Consider the following 21,824-nt stretch of genomic DNA (forward strand, 5'->3'; position numbering starts at 1 on the left):
TATATCTAGTAGCCCATTAATACAAACCGATGACGCGCTTGAGTAATCAATTGTACGATCATAGTTTCACTAATCCTACAATCAATCGTGCAGAAATATAATTATGACAATTAAAGAGCAATTATAAATTGATTTCAAATTGGACTTGAAGCGGATGTTATTAATGTTGTACACTTGTCCTTAACGCCTTCTTCGTGAAGGTTTGCCAATGTTGTGCATATTTTTAAATTATACCTAGAACATAAAACGCAAAGGTTAAGAATGTCGGATCCGTGACTTCTGTTGTATGTTCAGCCACATTCACTCAGCTTGTTTATAACGTTGTCACAACATATCTGTTGAAAGTGCCGCCATCAACACTACAAGTTATGCACTGTAGTAAAGCAATGCCATCGCTTAACTTAACGTGTCTGGCTAATAAGACTTAAATTTGTCATTTCTACCATCGCCGTCTTAATAACATAATACAAATTAAAATATTCTAGGCCAAGGTTATCTGGAAGATATTTCGAGAATTACACGCCAAATCACCATCGTTGAAATGTCTAACAAATTTCCGCAATTAAGTGTTCATACTTAAGTTTCGATAGTATCGCAGGATGATGCTTGATAACAAGATTTATTTTAAGTATGAATAAAGGACACATTACGGTTACGCATTTGTAACAAGGCGTAGCAGTTTCGTATCCAAAGCAAGGTAAGTCGTATTTTAAATATACTGGTATTTTATATTGATATTTAGATTATTAGAGATTGAAAATCGTCGACAACGATTGTTTAATACATTTCATATAATTAGTAATAATACTTATGCGTTCATTATAACTTACGAATCTTGGGATTTAAGGTTGAAAGCATTGAATGTGTAGATAAATTGTATAAACTTCCATGCTATGTAAATTTATGAATATCTCATCATACGTTCTATACTGACAACAATATCCTTTGCGGCTTAGAAAGATAAATATGACATTTTGCATTTGATTTAAATAGGAAATAAATAATAAAATAATAAGATGATATAGCGCGATGTGCAATGCATTTTCGGAAGTCAATTTTACTCATTCATTTTAATAAAGCAATGTCGTTTCAAGTTTTACAAAAAAGTATGGAATCATTATAGGAGTTTTCGCTCATGGTTCGATAATCTGTTTTACCTTAAATGATACTACGAATAGCAAATTATAGTGAAAGTGCTCTAGTGGTATAGATTTCCACTTCTCACCCAAAAAGTTGAGGTTTTAGAGGTATCTTTTCATAGCCTTTTAAAATGGACACCAATACTGGTTACTTACAAGGATACAGGCTCTAGCGTGATTAAAATACGCTGTCAGCTTTCGGCACAGTCGATCGAACAAAAATTGGAATAAATACAAAATATGGTCAAACGAAAGAATGAAGGTGAAATATTTAACACAAACCACATTTCAATGTATATCTGAACTATTTAAAAGTTCGATTCAAGATTCAGGCTCTAATAGCAAAATCCCACCATAGAATTATAGATTGAGTCAGATAATATAGGGTCATGCATCTCTTTTTTTCTCTCTATAAACGCGCAAGTGTTTGTGTGTGTGCGTGTGTGTGTGTGTGTGCGTGTGCGTGCGTGCGTGCGTGCGTTTGTGCGTGCGTGCGTGCGTAAGTGCTTGTCTGCGTGTGTGCGAGCGTGCGTGTATGTGTGTGTGTGAGCGTGTGCGTGTGCGTGTGTTTATGTATGTGCGTGCGTGCGTTTTTCGTTTGAATATAATAATATATATATGGTTGTATATGTATATGTTTTTCGTTTAACCATTCAGCTATCGTAGATGTGCTTTTTTAAACATGATTATGTAGAATATTTATGGATGTGTTTTTGTACGTGTTGTATTGTATTTGTAAGTCCAAAATTACACTCTCTCACCATACAAAGTAAGATGCTTTTGATTTCAATATATCTGAATACCTTAGGCTAAGTATAAAGATATCAATATGAAAGTATAGTCTGTGTATGAAAGTATTGAATGTATATTATGTATATTGTAACAATGTTTATACAATTAAATAATCCAAATATAGGGATTTAGAAATTATCATTTTGGTAACTGAGCTACAACCATATATTTACAGAATATATCCTTTCAGTGTAGCAGCGTGTAATACAGACGATTTTTCTTTTTTTCAGGACAAGCAAAATGATGATAGTTTTCCTCCTTGCGTTTGCATTCTTGCACATTTGTACCAGCCGAGGTAAGGGGTTTTCTATTGATCGTACAAATATAGGATGAACGTATTGTGTGTTTTTAAATATCTACTGTGCACGCGTAGTTTAGTGAACATTATTGCTAAAATATATGTATAGTGATCCATTTTCAGTTATCATAGGCTATAATGTGTATGACTTATTTCAAAGATATCTCTTTGGCTTTTTATATTCCACAAATGTTACATGTAAATTATATTGAATGTATTTCAGAGATCGTCAAAAAGAACGCTGTCATTTTTTATTTCAAAGATACTGACGAAAGAGATCTTGCTTTCGATGATAAACCATCGATCGATGACGAGGTAGTGGACTTTAACGTTGACAAACAGGGACCTTTGGAATACCCTGGAGATTGCCACACGAAAAGGCTTATCAATTTTGCCAAAAAAGGAGGTTGCACGCTAAAAACAGGACCCCACATATCCGTCTACAGAGACGGCAAATTCGTGACCAGTATTCCTCATAATGTGAAAGACAATCCAACCTGCGAGTCAATCATCGATGAATTAAACGAACATTGCTCAAAGGCATTTGATATGAAGTGATTTGGCCATGTTTCTGTATTGATTTAAATATATCTTAATATTTGCTATAGTTTGCACGTAATTTGAGGTTCCGACATATTTCTCGTCTAAGATGTATTTGCAATTTAATAAACCATTAAAAGGCCATTGTAGATCAAGGTAAGCTATTAATTCGCCTTAGGAAGTGTTTCTTACTTTACCATACTTTAACTTAATTTCGGCAAAAATCTGACTTATCAAAATGCATTTGTATTTTTAAAAAATCCCCGACAAACGAACGTCGTTAGGCTTGTAGTTTAAACAGTATTGACCTATAAATTGTTGAGTACAAAGACAACATCGCCAATTATTTCATATTTTACTTTCTTGAAAACATGACTTGTTCTGTATGATTGTAGTATATTCAATCCCTGTTCTTCGAATATCCTAATATAATCCGTCTTTGCACTATACGTGTTGTTGTATTTGTTCTTTGTTTATCTGTTTTGCAAATAATGAACGTAACTGGATTGGTGTTCTCAAAACTAATTATCAATCCATGTCAATACATAACCAGTCTTTAAACTAAAATGTGGTTATTGGAATGTGGATGTCGATAGGCACACGGCCTCCTGGTGGAAAGGCATGACAAATGTTTGGTTTCCGATCAATATCTTTGATAAAACTGTAATATTGTAATGTTTAAAAATGTACATAGTGATGAAACGTAGTATGTTAAAGATCGTGTATAGAGTACAATACAGAGCTTTTAAAATAGCACCATTGGTGCATATTGTGGTAATCGGCAATGTCAGTTTAACTAAATAAGAACTCATTGGTGATTTAAGCCGGTTAACGGGTGCCAAACATCTTTCTTTCCCAAACATTCATCAATAAGGGCAAACTAAACTATCAAGCCACATCGGAGACAGTTTCAACAATGGCGTGAAGTCTAAAGTAAATATCAACTTATTAATAAACTTCAAGTACTCAACGACTACTCCAGAAACAGTATTCACCTACCAATGCATAAATCAAGCCGGTGCGATTTTTACAATGAGTTTTTAATTTCATCATATTTGCATAGTGTTGGGAATTTGTTAACTTATTCAAATAGCACCACTCGACGCATTGGGAACGATCACATTATGTGGAACTGTCCCAGCAAGTATTTGGCATCGCCTCAACGTTGTTCAGACGTTTGACACCGACGTCAGTTGAGCTATTGACTTTGGTTGATTGTTTACAATGGTTACGCGTAAGAAACCGAATCGCAATGCAGTCATTGTAGACGAATATTCAACAACTTTCCATTAATAATCGATGCAAAGTACATACACATGAATGGATTCGACTAAGCACATAAACGTTTACAGAAAATGTACATATGACGAATACGATGCACTGGTTTAGCTGCGATAAGTATTAATTACGATAAATTTACCCTTCGATAAACGTTTGTTAAAATGATCCAGCCCCTACAGCCTATATGTTCTACAAAAGTTATTTTAACCAGGGAACTCAATTGTTCTGGGGGGGGGGGGTCAAACTAAGGGAGGAAAGGGAATCCAACTAAGTGTCGTATATAAAATGGTTTATTCGAATTATGATTTAAGATGGTGCATACTATTTTTTGTAAGCAATGGTTTAATTTAGTGTCAACTTTGAAGATAAAGGATTGGAGGGTTGAAAACTCGTATATGGACGAAACGTCATGTCTCTACTTTTACTTCAATCCAAAGTTTTAAAACTTCACTCACTTATTGTGAAATCTACTCATTAAATCATGTGTCATGTGGTAAACATGTATATGCTGAGATTATAAAATATCAAGGTTTTGATATTAGCGCCGCATAATCATAATCTTACTGTCACTGCTGAATAGTATTTGGCACTAAGCGTGACTCAATTAACATTACATGTTGAATGTATCAGGTATTACTACGGGATCTTTTCCACCACCACGTCTAATGGAGCATCATTTAAGGCGCAGTGATGTTAACGCTTTTCTCTATGGCAGACCCGTCCGCTATTGTCATTGCACTGGCTGTAATAAAAAGCATAAGCAAACATTAACATAAGGGAATTAAAGAAGGCATAAAAGGAAATTAAGTAAATTGATTACATTACTTGTCATGGCATATTTAAAATGTCTGATTATTTTGAACATTGATTCTGTCAATCATTCACATGTTTTGAACTAGAATCTTCAAATACGTTCGTAAATCAAATTCTAAACACTTACCTTTTATTTTGCTTGCACTTGCTCTTTCACATTGAAATCACCGATGATTGACAGTTTCTGCACCTACGAACAAAGGAGCAAATAAGAAAAAAAAGGTATCAAAAGTTTAGTAACTTTAATAGCTGTGTATGCAGCGACTTCTGACTAAACATATCTTGATGATTCTTAACATTTCCGTAATGGCATTCTATCATGTTGTATATTAAATATTTTCAATGGTTTTGGAGATGACTAAAATATCAACTATCACACTCTCATTTGAAATGATCAGCAGTAAACAGGTTTAAAGAGACAAATACAAATTTTCGGCCATTGCTGCGGCACTTTGTATCTTTACCTCCTTTATTGTCAGGACTGAAGGAAGTTGAACACCTGACAATAAAGTACCACTCCATATTCTGGTTGTTTCAGTTCATAGCTCTGAAGACACATGCTGAACACGTATATAGATTCGTTGAGGAGGCCCCTCAGACTTTTTCTATGAACGACACGTTGTTTCAATGTAGCGTCAACAAAACAATGCCAATATTTAACGCAAATATTCAAATATATATAAATTTCACGCTAAGACACCTAAATATAATGCCAAATTAAGCATTTGCTTTTATTTCTTCAAAGAAATTACATCGTATTTTTTTTTTAAATCAACAAACAGCGGCGTAGTAACTTCAAAAACACAAGATCGCTTTTTCCCGTTTTTTTTGACGTCATTTATATTTGTGAGTTTATCGATCACACCGATCAGCATACGCTTCCTCTTAAAAAAGTATCGAGGCAACACAAGTACCGAACATGGCAATACAATTGAAAACAACAAGGAACGATGAACTGCAATAAACACTGAATTAAGTAGAAATTAAGAAGAATGTTTTTAGAGCAGGACGTACCCACTTCCACTAACGGATATAAGTCTAATCTCTTTGAAAGAAGGACCTACGGAAGGCTGTATTCAACCGTTGGCGTTGTAGCGTCAGTAGATTGCTTCGGATTGAATACCATTGAAATCAAATCGAGTGTGATTTGAAAGTGGAAATTTACATTTCCGTGAAAATGGCTGAAAATTACCCTCGTGTAATTGAAAGATCCGGCACTTGTACTGGAAGATGCCATAGGAAGAGCATGGTAGTACTGAAAAGAAGTGTACGTTGAAGAAAGTATGTTAGATTTGATTGATCATTATTTAAGTGGCGATAGTTATTTATGCTGTTTACATTTTTATGTCGTGATATCTGTATTATCTTATGTACCAAGACATGCTCATCACTCAACATTTGAATGAGCCTCTTTTTCCACAGAAAAATATAAGCCGCATGAAATTCTATCACCTATTGTTATATAATATAATCTATTAAAATAAACCTCTTTTTTTTTAAAAAAACCGTTTAATTTCTTCATTTTTAACAAAATATACTGCTTTTTGACTCAACAAATTAGTTAGTAAACAGTTTCTTATTGCCAGATGTTATAAAAAATATCAGAGGTTATAAAACAACAATAATGATTATATGACCTGTGTGGTGTTATGCGAGGGAGCTCAATTTGGGCATGAACCTTCTTTTCTGTCATTATCTTGTACAGCCTATTGATGCCCATCCAGGACTTGCGACACCAGCATTTCTGTGTAGCGGTGTCATGTGTCAGAGAGAAAGGGCCGGCGGCCGTCATTATTTCTTCAGAGTGTTTATCACTGTAAGGCTTGTACGAAATGTGCTTTTTAATGGACGATAAAGGGAAATAAAATACAGTACAATTTTAATTGTGATGTGCAAGAAATTTCAAATAAACTAGACTTGGCTTTGAAAAGCAAGCAAGCGTAATAAAGTGAGCTTATTTCTCAGAGTGCGGCTCGGACACTTTAAACTGCTATACATTTTATTCGCTAGCCTTTGATTTGGATTATAAATCTAAGTTGCGAAAGCTCGCAAATGACGCAAATCAAAAGCAGTCAAACGTTTGCAGACGTCACGTACGGTTCCTACAGCTACTGCTACTTCCTAGTTTTTGTCTTCTTCTTTTCGATACAAAGGTACAGCTTCCGCTTTATCTGGCCTTCAAGCCTAGGGGCACTGCGTTCATTCGATTTTAATTCCACCAACCAATGCGATCAACAGCCTACGGCTCATGCTTCTTCTGCGGTTCCTTCATTCACTACCGGTGCTTCTGTCCTTTTACTTCCGGTGAACCCAACTTTGATCCCAACTCAGGAATTCAAGCGGTCAGGGCAAAAATAATGGTCTGGACAGAAAAAAAATCATTGTTAGGGGCTGATTGATACAACTTTAAGATTTTAGATTTTTAAAAATGCATACATACAAATAATTTTGTCATATACATGAATATGATTGCTAACGGATACAAAATCCCACTTTATTTCATGCCACATTTGTAATGTCTCCGCAACAATAAATCTGCTTTAGAAAACACAGATTTAGTAAATAAATGCAAGACTAGAAAGATAGGAAGTTGGTTAAAGCTAACGATTTTTTAATCCTAACTGTTTCTATCCGTTCTAGCTGCAAATACGTTAACTTCTAAATTTTGAAGCAGTTAACGAATAATTTAGAAAAATATATTGCAAATGCGACAATATCAAAGTATTCCTTGTTTTTTTGTATAAGGATTTTGGATGGTAACATTTGATATTCACTAGGCTTATCATTTCGTAGAAATTTTCCGACAGCACAACAACGTTCTTCGTTTTGTTTTGCCTGGTGAAAGAGGCAAAACGAAATACTAAAGGTGTTTATTATTATCGTTTGGTTTATTTTCTAGTGTTTTTGTTTTAAGCAAAGGTTCGTCGCCCTAAATAGCAAAATCAAAGGTTAAAGACAAAAAAAACCCCTAAGCCTTCATGATGACGTTTTTGCCCTTGATTTTAAAAAACTCTCACTGAGATTATTATATCAAAATCTCAAAATAAAGAAGAGTTCAGATAAATTTCTGGGTCAATGCACGTTATTGTCTAAATATGAAATGCCTGTTTGATCAGCCCTCTAGAACGAGGGTTGTGTATTCAGATGCTAGTTCGTATGGTGTTGATGTCTACGAAGAGATTACAGCTCACAGCAGACCCTGTAAAAATGTTGTGCTCCTATACTTGGAGGGAAATGACCTGAATAAATGTTGTTCTATTCTACTTGGACGAAAATAACTGCGGTCTAGTGTCCTGAAGTCATGAGTTCATTTGCTTAAAGGAAGGATGATTTGGTTTACAGACAATCAGGCAGTTAGCAGGATTGTTCAAAAGGAATCAGATATTTACAAATAATGTGGACAAAGTTCCGTTACCATTCTCGAACTATTGATCCTGATTTAACAATCATATTATATCAATTAAAATTAATACAACTTAAAATAATTAATAGAAATGTTTGGTTAAAGAATAGTTTTTTAACATTTTCGTTTGACTGTGGACGGTCAGCCTCGACCATAGATTGTCTAGATTAGCAGCATTGAGAATAACACTTGTTGGCTTGGCAGCCCTGAGAATGTCGTTATTTGGCTTGGCAGTCCTGACAATAGTAGCAATGTTTGGCGTGTCAGCCCTGAGAATAGTTTGTTTGGCTTTACAACATTGAGAAGAGCATGTGTTTTGGCCTGGCATCTATAAGAATAAGCTTGGAAGCCCTGAGATTAGCATCGTTTGGCTCGGTAGCTCTGAAAAACAGTTCTGATCGACAAAGCAGTTTTAAAAATGTAATGTTTTACCTATCAGAATTACAATAGCTTTAAATGCAAACCTTTTTAATGGTTAAGCAGCTTCGAGAATACCAAGTCGTATAAATTATATCAAATATCTATTTTAATAGGATTCTTAAACATTATATTTTTATTGTCGTTTGGATTTATGTTACTTAAAAGGTACTTACATTTTTATTTTTTAAGTCAAATTAAGAGGAGATAGATAAGCTGCCGGACGTTCTTGGTGGACAATGACCCTACTGCCGGAAATACTCTTTCATTCAAGAGCGGACGGCACACGAAATGCATACACTAGCGCCTTCAACAGAAGGAGGAAATCAGCATTTTCCAGTCGCTTAGTGGCTGTATCATAATAGTTCAAATCGGAACCTTTTGTGCCTGGCCGTGAACATGGCGAATTAATTTTCCTTGGCAAACTGTACGGTAAATTCGTCTTTTTACGTTTTTTGTACTTCAAAAATTATTGTTTCAAGATGGCTTAGTTGATAACCACTATATTCATGCAGATTTGTTATTTGGCTCTTTGATTGTTCTGATAATCCATTCCGATCTATAAATTCAGTCGGTATCCAAGGTCGCTTTAAGCAAGTAAAACCTGTTAATAAGTTGAAGTTTGAATTTCTTAAATTTGTATTTAATGAATATTTTTGTTTCCTTCTAAGAATTCTTTTTTTGACATGTGAATGGACTTATTTAGTCAGAATTTTATTAGTGGATTTCATTCCATAAAGTGTACTATACATTTTTCGAAATGTGTGTTAAATTGAACGGTATATGTCCATTGTGTATAGTATGTATGTATGTAACAATATTATGTTCTCGTCAGTCGGCATTCAAGGAAGCTGCAAACAAATGAAGCATGGCTTGCCTTAATATATTTAATAAACACATTCCACTTCGTTTGGGGATTGACGTTGGGAACCATGATTATTTCGACGTTATATGCAGATCGAAGTTTAATTGGTTCTTATCCAGGTCAAGGTAGGGTCACAACTTGTTTATTGCTCTTCTGTATTTTTATTGAATAATATATATTTGCTATAAAATCATTTGGCCTTAATAGTCAAGCTGTCCTTTGAACCAAGACGCTATTCAGACTAGGTGTGTTTAAGATTTAGTTATTTATATTTACTGCCATTTAAAAAAAATCAACCCGCCCTTACCATATCTGGTAAAATCTTCATATGTAAACATACTTGCTTGTTGTAGAAGTAATTTATCAGATATACCATAAAATGGTGATGATTGTATTGCATTTTCCCCATTAGATCAGCAATTAACGCAAATCATGGACGCTGGTGAACTATTTCAAAACACCAATGTATGCAGTTCTTACTGTAAGTCGTTAGATGCTTTATCTACATATCACCAAAACTTGGCTTGATTATTTGGCTCCAAACTTTATATTTATTCGCGTTCCAACGTATAGACTTACATACGTTGTATAACAAACCGTATTGTTTTATGAATTTGGATATTCCTGGAATAGGACTTAGTGTTTAAATCAACTCTAGAAAGACTCTCTTCGCGTTGGCATCGAATCGCCAATTCAATTTCAACGCTTTGAAAGTATTGTTTAATCAAGCATTTTAATGATTACACATGAACGCTTGTAATATGAACTAAGATATATATATAATATGAACCAACTCTATGATATTGATATTAATATTATGTCAAAGCCGCGACCAAAAATGGCATGAAACAAAACCAATCATGAATAAAACTAATAGAATAAATCTACTTAAAGAAACAAACTTACACACAATACTTCAGTTTCAATACGTTTCCGTAATGTGATTGTGAAAAACTAAAAAATAAGCGCATGATATCGAACACAGAGTAAAGTTGGGCTGGCTGGTCCGTCATCATTCCTCACACCTTTTACCAAAGTTATGTTAAGGAATTAGATAATAAATATATGAACAAAAAAATCACAAAATACAATCATTATAACCCCTATGTACAATACGTCAGTCGGTTAAACGAGTTAGTAAGTCGATTTAAAAACAAAACAAAACGTAAGTCGTTTAAACAAGATACATAATTCGTTATAAGGCGATACGAAAAATATGACGTAGCGGGTATGTTAACTCAGTCTATGCCACCGTAAATATAAAAGGGTTCTCATTGAGATTTGGTTGATCAATCTCAAGTAGTAAAGTAACCGGCCTGCTTCCTCTTGTTCTAATTTTATATTCATTTATTTTTCCAAATTCAAACCGGCCCTAGTGCCAATTGACCTGTCCATTTTAGTCGGCAACCTGTTCTTAGTGAGAACACTGTATTAAAGTGTATTAAAGGGATTATACACCAGATGTTCCCAGAAAAGGACAAAATACAATATTTCCTCAAAACAAGTCTAGAATTGTCAATGCATGCTAGTATGAGGAGGATAAGGCATCATTTTACATAATTTGAATAATAAACACATAAATCATTTCGCTTTCTCAGCTGCGTTTCCCGTTTTAATTATAGTGCATAATGGTTTTCCAATTTAAAAAAAAAACGTGGATAGTATTTCCGAATACCTAGCAAGTTATGTGATCGTTTCACACACCGCCAATAAATGTTTAAGCAACACGCTGTCATTATTAGCAGAGTTAGCCTCTTTCAAAAGTTTCCATTCGATACAAGAACTATTGTTGTTTTGAATTTAATTATTCTATACAAATCATGTTTAATTAACATAACGATTTAGGTTATTTCAATTTACATCATGTACACGCCGAGAGACACTCAATAAAACACCACAATTTATAAAACAACGGTTATTTTAATCTTTAATATAATAAAAATATGATAAACCTTTGTGTAACTAATGATATGCATATTTCAAGAGGTGCACTTTATATTAAATGTGTTTAACTTTTTTGCATTTCTTTTTTCATCGGGAATTTATGGTATTCACTTTCAAATACTAATAAATAGTATTGCACGCGAGCAAATTCCTTGAACACTTCTCGGTCACTTGCTTGCTTGCCTAACTGCAATCATACAACATAAACACAAGAAAGGATGCGACCAATACTTATAGTTTTATTATACGTTTTAAATAATTATCCTTACGATTAATAATTAGCAGTATCTTCTTCAACTGAGTATTTGTTCTGAAAGAATTGTAACCGAGAGCATTCGTTTGTATAGAAAATACCTGATTTTGTATAATTGCTAATATAAGGTTTCACGGTTGACACGCACAGTTTTTGTAGACGATCCAAATGTTTCCTGTGTTTGATTATCAATTATTAAAAAATAATAAACAGGCAATAACGTAAATGGAATAATTTGTTGCAACACAAGCGCAATAACAGATGTGTTTTATAGCAATAAACTCAATTTAACAAGGTTAATGACTTTTTTATTATTGTACCTTTTTGCTTTTCGGTAAACAAAACAGTAGCAGTAGAACAATATAAAAGGTTGTTAGAAATACGTGTGTTGCTATACATCAATAAATAATCAGATTTAAAATCATTTATTAATTTCATGAAACAAGTAAACAATATCAGGACAAATACGACAACACCAGTCATAAAATTATTCTAAAATCTTGGATTGAATTAATTTAATCTGTGAGTATTACATTTCAACCTTGTTTGGACATTATTCTGCAATTGGTGATTGGTTATGAAAGTGCGGATACAGTGTGTTCAATATCTTGGATTATCGACAATAGTCTTCAATTGTGTTATTTATATATTCATTTTACATATTTAAAATGTCTTTTTGCAATACTGTTAGTTAATAATTGTTAATGTTATTGAAGTTTTGTTGCTGGTTTCTCTTTCTCTGTAAGGTTTGATGGTTGCAATCAGGCACCTTAAAACACGATTTATTGCCATATAAACTCACACTTTTTACTACATATATAAAGTATGTTACATTCCTTTCACCTACCTGGACGTTTGATTTCATCGTTTAACCTATTACAATGTGTATAGAGGCTTTGGACACACCTCGGACAAAAAGTGGCTAACGATTTCAAATATGCAAGAAAAACGTTCGAATTTTAATTCAAATCATACCTAGACAACTTTGATTTTTTCTATTTTCCAGCACGGTATAGTATACATGTCGTAAATTGGTCACTACCGATTCATAAAATTGTTGATCATAACAAGAAATTAATAATATAAATAATATTTTCGTACGAAAGGGTTAATAACAACGCGCTAAATTTATTTCTACTGTTTAGGGGTTTTATTAAAAACAATCATATTTTCCATGACAGTTTCTCTACGTTTATGTATTTTGCTCAGTACAATGAACCTGTTTTCTTCTAAATGCAGCATGACATTTAAAGGATAATGATAACAATATTAAACAGAATGTACAATGAAAACGATACCTTACGTCATACACCGAGGCGAGAAAACATTTCATTAATAAAAGTCTTCTCAGTAAATATAATTCAAGGTTCTCATTAAAACAGCATGGAACAAAAATACAACCATTTTTTACAAATATAAATGTTCAGTGTTTGCAATTAACGTAACTCGGTTATTCGGTTACACTTGTTTGTGTGTGGTTTCAGTTACCAGTTCAATTATTAAAGAAACTAGAAAGGAAAACACAATTTGTTTAATCAAAGGCAACCAATCTCGAACAAAAAAATGTCGCCCATTAATTCATTTTCCTATATCAATCATTACCTAGTCTTTTGAACTCGCTTTGATTAAGCGCAACGTTAATTAACCTACGATATGCGACGTCACTATCAGCGGCTTTTCTACTGTTAATCTGAAACCATGCCGTATTGATTAAAGCAACAGTTCACACATTTATTTGGTTCCAACTCTACAATAAATTATAACAACTAATTCTCTTATAACTATTGAATGTTGTATTTAGTTTGATTCCCTCCTTCACAAGAAGAAAACATATATCGAGTCATGTGATACGCATACACCGATTATTTAAATCATGAAATTGGTCAAATAATGAGTAATAAAAATCACCAAAGAGTTCTGGTCTTGAACACTTTCAAACAAAAAATCAAGATATTACAAATGTACATTTGCACATACGAACATCAGAGCTGTTTTCAACCCTGTTCAGTGTAGCCACAAACTCGAAACTCACAACATAAAATGCCTATTAATAGTAACAAGTGACGTCTGCTTCTTTACCACAAAAACATATTAATAATATTTGTCATTTGTTCTCGTTCCGGATAGAAAAATATGACCCGGGGGCACCTGCGTTGCCAGTTAACGAGGCTTGCCGAGTAACCAGCTACGCAGCGTGCCCGAGGGTCGGATTTTTTTATCCGGAACGGACACACATGATAGATATTTTTTCAAGCAAACCTTAAATTACATTTTTTGTGAAGAATATACATAAGAAAGCGCGTTTTTGTACATTTCACCAAAACGCGCGTGCGATGATGTTTACTGACGTCATGACGCGCATTAATTTGTATTCACTGCATACGTCAATAAGTTCCTTCGCTATCACGTCTTTTAAGGGTTATTTTGTTTTGTTTTTAAGGAATATTATTGTAAAGTTAATGTCAATGGAACTCATCTATTGAAATCTCATAACTATGGTTACATTAAATGTTTAATAAAAGAAATTTAAAGTATTACGTCACAGCGCGTGACTCATCTGGCATGGGGGGATGCCAGATGGAGTTTTCCAGCACGGCTGAAATCACCGGAAATGCCTATCCGGTGTGCTAGAAAGTTTGAGATAGTGCGGACTATATAAATTGCAAGCTATGTTTCCAATAACCGAGCTATATTTGACAAAGCAAGAAGCATTTATAACGTAATATCTATTTTAATAATTTAATTTCTTGAACTTAAATAAAGATAATATTAAAGTAGTATCCCTGCGCCCAAAAATGAATGAACATCGAAACGTTAACAAAGAATTACTATCCACTCTAAGCGCATCATTCCATCACGTGACACAATGATCTCATTGATCACAGTGATCGCACAGTTTCCCCGCTTAAAACATCACGTGATAGCCCACGTGGGAATAACAAACGCGCGCCATTTTGACAGGCACGTAGTAAAGTGCTGACGAATTCGCTGACAATATAGAAATAGAAGAGAGTTGCTGACCATAAAGACAATGAAGGAAAAAAAAGTTTTGAAATTAAATATTTTTCAAGACTTAATGTTAACTTTATGTGTACGTACAGACAGATGCTTGTGTATTTATTAAAAATGGTATTTCATTGAAATGAATTGAGTTATATATGTTGCTGGTTTGGTGTAAATATGAGAAAATATCACGGATTTAAGAACATTTATAGGTGTTTCATCTAGAATGGTTTGAAATCAATTATTTTAATTTTGATCATTTTAATTAAGAAAATATTGCTCTTTAATCTGTTGTATTGTGAATAACAAGGCAAACATAGGCACACTCTTGCTAATGAGTAAAATTTGATTAGTCAAGCATTCACCCTTTTTATATTTTCATTTTCTATCATTAAACCCCTCACATTTACGGGGAGGAAGGCATCGTGGTGTTTGTTTCTATGCTGTTTCAATAATTCACCAGATGTTGCGTATTATCTTTATATCTTTATATCGTTCCTCCCGGCTGAGAATACATTTTTTTATGTAAATAATGTAAATAATGTATATATCATTATAAAATAATATTTAAAATTTTAAAAGTGGCCGTGAAAAGGATCATTTTCAATTTCATAATTAGTATAGTCTGTGTTAATATATATATATATATACATGTATACAACATTACAATGAACATTTGTCTCATCTTGTAGTATTAAGTTCCTCGCAGTTAAACAAAACGGGTTGTGGACGGAGCTGTTTATGCATTACTTTCTTTTATCACTATTTATTGTTTTTCAAATGCTTGCAATTATAATGCAATTTATACAGCCTTGTTATAGACCTGTTAGATTAACAGTTCTGAAATAATTCGTCAGCATCTAGATACCTATACACAAGTGTATCGACCCAAGGTCAAAAGTGTCAAAACACTGCCCATTACTTTCTACCGTAGCATTTTAATCAAATACTACACATTCCCTTCCTAATGTAGTAACTCATGAGCTTGAACAAATTCTCCCAGGCCTTTTCGTGTTCGTCTGTCCACATTGCTACCAGATGAGGCTTGATTGAGCTGATGAATTGGGGACCCATCAACTACAAAACAGTCCAAACAGTTATGGTCAGTGTATATATAGAACCCTAGAAGGGCAAATGCAACGTGACTAAGTATTATTATCTATACAGTGAACATTAGATGCTCACAAGATGTCCTCATATCGCTTTCATGAAACGAGTAGTTGGCTTTTTCTTTTTTAAGTTCAAATGAAAGTATTTATGTGTGTAGGCGATGTAGGGTAGGCACTAAATAAAAGGACACGTTTCATCAATACTTCAGTAGTAAAGGAGATATTCAGGTACGGAAACACACGAATTCCGTTATGAGTTCATGGGATGTCACTGACAGTTCCAAGGCTGTAACACCAATATCTATCACAAATTACCTTTGCTTGCCGTTTTACTTTATAAATGATTGTTGGGGCTAATGGGAAGCTAAATTAATGAAATAAATGAATGACAAAAGGTAAGGGAATCTTTAATTAAAGTTCCATATATGTTTGACGGACATATTATTAGACTTGGCAAGGCAAAAATGAAATTGATATTCATACGATAAACGCTTACGTCGATAAATTCTATTTTCACGGAATAATTCTTGTGGCGAATTCCCAATTCAGTCATCAGATCGCGTAACTTTTCCCTGTTGTCGAGTCTATAAATACACTTGTCCACTGTTCCCATTACTCTTAGCGCATGCGCACGAAGAATTGCGTTGTATTCGAGTTCGGACGTGTTTTCTGCTCGGAATGACATGAAAGCCTCGTGAACTTCCGGATGGGTCTCAAATAGACTGAAAATAGGCAAAACATAAATAGATTACTTAATGTTAGGATATATCTTTAAAAGAGTTCATCTAACCAATGAGTTACGAATAACTGACTGTTCAACCCTTGCTTTATTCAAAACGGTAGGTCTGTATAAGACTGATTTTTTCTTGCTTTTTAAGCCTTTTAGTTTTCAAACATGAAGGAAAATGGAACGGAATAGTTAAAATAAAGCCTCTTTCTTTGTAACAATTCAATACAAACTATTCAATGAAATTGCAAAGGCATGTTCTCCAACAAGACAAAAAAGACGAACTTTCAATAATGAAAATTACAAACAGATAGAGCAAAAGTCAGTACTCGCAATTCAAAACAGAATCTGATCAATTTATATTGAAATAATTCGTAATTCGTAACCCTGTTGTCATTCCATAGTAAACAACTTCACATCTGACGTGTTTCACATCATTAATTATTCATCAAAAGCGATATTCTTAATGAAGGGGTCAATAGTGTAATCGATGACACGCGCCGTATGTGTCTCAGGCTTACACCTAATATTTCCAATGAAAGCTTTGTTTATCGCAGCACGGATATTGTAGCAGCTTCACATCTCGCATAGTAGTCTTTTGAACATCCATTTTAAAAAGACAATTGAGGTACAGCGTTCGTTGTTAACATATTTACAGTGTTTGTATACCACCTGATAAATAGCGTAATAAATGTTACTCTGGAAGGCAATATTTTGCTTTGAATGAAAACTTTAAATAAAGATAACTTGACTACTTTTTCACCATTTAAAATGAAACATAGCGCAGTCTACGCCGCTTACGGGGCCCCGTCTTCGGTCTTTAACGCCCCTGAGGAAAGCAATCACCTTATCCAACTCCGGTAATAAAACGAAGGCGCGGATTGTTTGAGCGGCACAGACTGCCATTTATTTCATTTAAAATGGTGAAGAAATAGAAAAGCTATGTAAGTGTTTATGTTTTCATTTTAAGCAAAATGTTACCTTCAGACGTAGCTTACATGACGTGATATACACACACTGATTGATCGGTATTTTGTTAGTGTTGTCTTAATAAATTTCTTTTTATGTGGAAGTCCCTAAGTATTCAGTGATCTTAACTCTAAAACTGAGATGACGAAAACAATATCGTTCGAGACTACGAAGTATTAGTTTTCAGTGGAGCATAGTTACTGTAGTTAAATTGTTCTTTAATATTATAACAAATTATATAAAAAAAATGATTACATAAATAATTATATTATTTATTATTAACACACACGTTATAGATGTGTCAATTTAATAATAAATAAAGTTAGTTTATTATTACATTCAGAGGTTTTTTATCATTTTACAACAATAGTACATGAATTGAAATGTACGAATAATTAATATCTACACGAATATGAACACTAAATTTATTTGCAACCAAACGAAAGAATTAAGTTTGCTAACAGTATGACCTACCCTACAAACGTTATTATTCCGACTTTTGCAACATCCTGTTGAACTATTTTCCAGCATTCTGTAAGAATCTCCTTCTCACGCTCACTAATTTCAGGCGGCGGTTTTTGAGGATCAAAAGTGGTAGAAAGTTCGTTATTATTACTACTTATCACAGCAGTTTTGTAATCTCTTCTCTGGGAAGATTCAGTGATCAACGTTTTAATGCGTCTCAGTAAATACATTTTGTTATCCCAATTCAAAGTTTGATTCTTTACAGTTTAACTTTTTTGATTACTTGAAATATACCAATTATTGTTTATGAATAATGTCGAGGAACACGTTATTGTAACACTATTACACCGGTATCATTTCCAAAGCAAAATAAAGTCGACTTATATCCTTTTCATTCTGTTTCTCAATATTTTCCAATATATACTCACTGCACTCGCGTGGGTTTGTATCACTATTGGTTTTCGCAGAGGCTGTGACATCAAAACGGTATTGTTGCGCTGTTTTCTATCTCCTGTTTTCCCACCAATCGACAGAAACAAACACGTTTGATCTATTTCAGATTCAATATTTTTATGAAACAACTAATGGCACAGGGTAAACGCCAAAGACATATAACATTACCAAAAACACAAACAAGAAACACGGAACAACAGCACAAAACTCCACAATCAACACAGTGCATAGATACTTTATACACAAATAGGTGTGTTTATCAAGGATTGTTAGGTACCGCCTTGAAACGGTCAGTAAAATGTAAATTTACTTGGGGTTTACATCAGTTTGTGTACAAATCCTCACTCTTATCCCAACAATCCTGAATAAAGTAAAAACGTAAAAGGTAAAGTATTTTGAACAGACGTTTATATAATTACAGCTTAACATTCTATTTCGCCGAAGGAAATATCAATTCGTCTCCTCCTCCCCATAAAGGAACATGCCGTGCTGTTCGAATCAAACGGAGAACTCTATTTGTACGATCTTGATGATATCGTGCTTGTGGAATAGTAATTGTATATTTTTTAAGTATTGTAGTCAATATATCTAGGGTCCAACAAAATGAATCATGATAAATGTAGTATATTGAACGGTTGGGTGGAGGAAATTAGTCTAATTACGGACCATTTTATTACAGTTCGAGTGAGTGTTTACAGCGTCGTATATACATTAAAAAAACTCCCCAAGCTATCAATTCACATCGCAGTGAGTGGTATCAATTCAATTGATTATGATGAATGTATTAATTATGGGAAACAAAAATAATGTTTACCTCAAACGGAAACAGATATTAACTAACGAATTTATTACAGATTTAAGAAGATGAGTTAATATTTACACATAGGATCAAGCGAGCGTAAAACAACTTCAGGAAGTAATTCCAATACAATAACCAATTAGCACTGTTTCATTCCTTTTACAAAAACCTTTAAATTGTAAATAGTTTAGACAAGTTAACCCTCAATGATCTGCTATATTGCTATGAAATGTTTATATCAACTTTGTAAATGTACGCAAGCTATGCAAATACGGTTGATCAAACATATCATGGGAAAATAGGTCTCCAAAGATTGCTTATGTGTTTCAGATAGAAATTTTGTATGTTTTGTATGATAATTTTGATTAAAAGGGGGTTTCGAGTTTTTTTTTTAAATAATGTATATTTTTCTTCGAATTACACTTTGACAAGAAAGTAAGGATAGTAAATAAATTTACGATGACATAAATAATACCAATACAAACAAGTTGTGTATAGCAAAATATTATTTGTAATGTGCCAATAAGACATTACTAGGGATTGTTTTTTTTTCTAATCACGTAATTACTATATAATTGTCCAATAATTTTACTAACAAACAATCTGTCGTCATCGTGTGACTATTCCCAGATCATTTTTCGATTTTAGTTGCAAAGGGTTCATCTGGTTCGTATTGCAAGGTAACTTGGACACTTGTTTCTATATCTATCCTGTTCATGTCTTTACATTATGCAATCTGATTTAAGAAAACCCTGTGGATTATACGTGGGGTTCTTGTTTACAAGGAATGCAATTTGACAAATTACTTGAGTGGTTTAAAGAGTACATTTGGCATTTAATATTTGTGTAACATTAGCATTTCATCCCTTTCCAGTTCCGCTTACTGTTACATTTCTGCTCAAGCAAAATTGCCATGTCTGTCAAATGTCACATTTACGGAGAAATGCGAAATTAGTTATTGTTTTTATTTGAAACTATGATAGCAGTTACAACCAGTTATTAGCTTAAGAGGTCAATATTCGGCCATCCCGAATATTTTTTGCCAAATTAACATAATGTATTTGCTGCTCACATTTGATATTTTGCTTTTGAAATTGATATGAAGTCTAACATTCTAAAGAAACTTCAACAAACAAACACAGAGCATCATTTTCCTTGGAATATCGGAGAAAAAAAATCGTCTGTAATAATTTATAATAGTATGGTTTTACTGTAAATCGTTCTTCAGAATGAAAGGTTTTACGATTTTTAATAGTTCATTCGCGTACCTGTTATTGAGTATTTTGTCTTGTTCAAAATTGTGTTTTGTTGTTGAAGAAGCTAATGGAGGATATCCACATGAGTGCAGTTGAATCATGAGATTTACAACCAAAATCAGAATGTAAAGTTAACGTATCTTACTTTTTGAATTATATAGAAGAATACAATTGTTTCAAAGAAAAAATAATGATTCCGACAATAACGGAAACAAAATTATAGTAAGAGTATCTTAAGCAAGAGCAAAATATGCCGGTATCAATAAAATGGATAATCTCATGTACAAAACAAACCTTTATAAAAATGTTAGTTAAAATATAGAACATGGTTATACTTCTAAACATACGAGAATATTCATTAAATTGAGTTTTTAATATGTAGCACGGTATCTTGATTTTAAACGTGTATTTCGCGACATATATCTTAATTGATACTGTGTTTTGTTCACTTGAAGCCTGTTAGCCAGGCGAGGTTGTGAGCTCGTACTTTTTTGAAAAATATTTGAACCTCATCAAAGGGAGTTAGAGGTATTACAATATATATCATAATATAAATGTTACATGTTTAAATCCAGTGACATTTATCGTTTTGTTAAGCATAGAGCACACCATATCAACTGCATATCAATATTTAACTTTTTCAGAAGCAATAATTTCTCTTAACGATGAAAAGCTTACCTTAACAAATCAATTCTGGATAAGCGAAAACGTGAAAGTTGAAAATGTGTATTGAACACTTGGTTTGTTATGATATCGTCTTTGATTTAAACTCAAACTTTAAGAAATCAATTAACAAGTCCCGCCCACTGTATTCCCGCAGAGTATTTATGCAACGATATTGTACGGTGTCATGAATATAAGTATATTGGGAGATGACGTCTTAACTTGATACGATTTATGACCTACACTCCTAGTAGCTGTTTTCATGCAATCATTTCACGTACACCATGTCTTAGATCATGGCGTGTTAGGAAACATAATACATAATGATTGCTATTAACTCTAGCTCTTCTCTCGGTTTATTGAAACCTATATTTTAGAATTCATTCTATCTGAATATATTGTTTTATGACGTTGTGTGTCTCTCCTGAAATGTAGGTTATGCCTTGAATCTAGTTCCTCAAACCAAGCCTTTTCTTATTTGTTTGTCTCTTATAATCGCGTGATGTGTTTCAGATCTGCCATTAAATTGATCGAGCTTCATTTTCAAAGGCAAATTCAGTGAAAAGAGATTCCATTGCGCCTTTTATTTTCTTGTATCATGCATTAAATTGAGGAAACTTATCAATAAAACAAAT

The 21,824-nt window shown here is 33.4% G+C and overlaps 2 protein-coding genes and 1 long non-coding RNA gene across 4 annotated transcripts; 1 reads left to right on the forward strand and 2 right to left on the reverse strand.

Moving 5' to 3' along the window:
- The first annotated feature begins 595 nt into the window (after positions 1-595).
- On the forward strand, positions 596-3,213 carry LOC128203457 (uncharacterized). The gene is made up of 3 exons (XR_008255948.1): positions 596-697; positions 2,162-2,226; positions 2,453-3,213. It is a non-coding gene; the product is annotated as an uncharacterized LOC128203457 (long non-coding RNA).
- A 1,514-nt stretch (positions 3,214-4,727) lies between these two features.
- On the reverse strand, positions 4,728-6,655 carry LOC128246191 (uncharacterized). The gene is made up of 3 exons (XM_052964380.1): positions 6,501-6,655; positions 6,135-6,271; positions 4,728-4,792 (listed from the first exon to the last, which is right to left on the reverse strand). Exons 1-3 carry the CDS (start codon positions 6,653-6,655, stop codon positions 4,728-4,730), a joined length of 357 nt encoding a protein of 118 aa, XP_052820340.1.
- Positions 6,656-12,890: 6,235 nt separating this feature from the next.
- On the reverse strand, positions 12,891-18,397 carry LOC128203274 (neuroglobin-like). 2 transcript variants are annotated; one of them, XM_052904611.1, is made up of 3 exons: positions 18,037-18,397; positions 16,354-16,579; positions 12,891-15,825 (listed from the first exon to the last, which is right to left on the reverse strand). In XM_052904611.1, the coding sequence occupies exons 1-3, from the start codon at positions 18,246-18,248 to the stop codon at positions 15,691-15,693; spliced, it is 573 nt and encodes a 190-aa protein (XP_052760571.1). In that variant the 5' UTR covers positions 18,249-18,397; the 3' UTR covers positions 12,891-15,690. The 2 variants fall into 2 exon arrangements, with proteins under 2 accessions (XP_052760571.1, XP_052760570.1); XM_052904610.1 differs by having other exon boundaries at positions 18,028-18,397.
- Positions 18,398-21,824: the final 3,427 nt, after the last annotated feature.

This window comes from Mya arenaria, chromosome 9, assembly GCF_026914265.1.
Source record: "Mya arenaria isolate MELC-2E11 chromosome 9, ASM2691426v1".
NCBI lineage: Eukaryota > Metazoa > Mollusca > Bivalvia > Myida > Myidae > Mya > Mya arenaria.

Bases quoted from the DNA above. Each gene is read 5' to 3' on its own strand.
- LOC128246191 (XM_052964380.1), bottom strand. From the start codon at position 6,655: ATGACGGCCGCCGGCCCTTTCTCTCTGACACATGACACCGCTACACAG. The intron at 6,272-6,500 runs GTCATATAATCA...GTGGAAAAAGAG, and splicing joins CCTCGCATAACACCACACAG to GCTCATTCAAATGTTGAGTG. The intron at 4,793-6,134 runs GTACACTTCTTT...TTTTTATTACAG, and splicing joins TCTAACATACTTTCTTCAAC to CCAGTGCAATGACAATAGCG.
- LOC128203274 (XM_052904610.1), bottom strand. From the start codon at position 18,248: ATGTATTTACTGAGACGCATTAAAACGTTGATCACTGAATCTTCCCAG. The intron at 16,580-18,027 runs GTAGGTCATACT...GCCTATTTTCAG, and splicing joins GGAATAATAACGTTTGTAGG to TCTATTTGAGACCCATCCGG. The intron at 15,826-16,353 runs GTAAGCGTTTAT...ACTGTTTTGTAG, and splicing joins TGAAAATAGAATTTATCGAC to TTGATGGGTCCCCAATTCAT.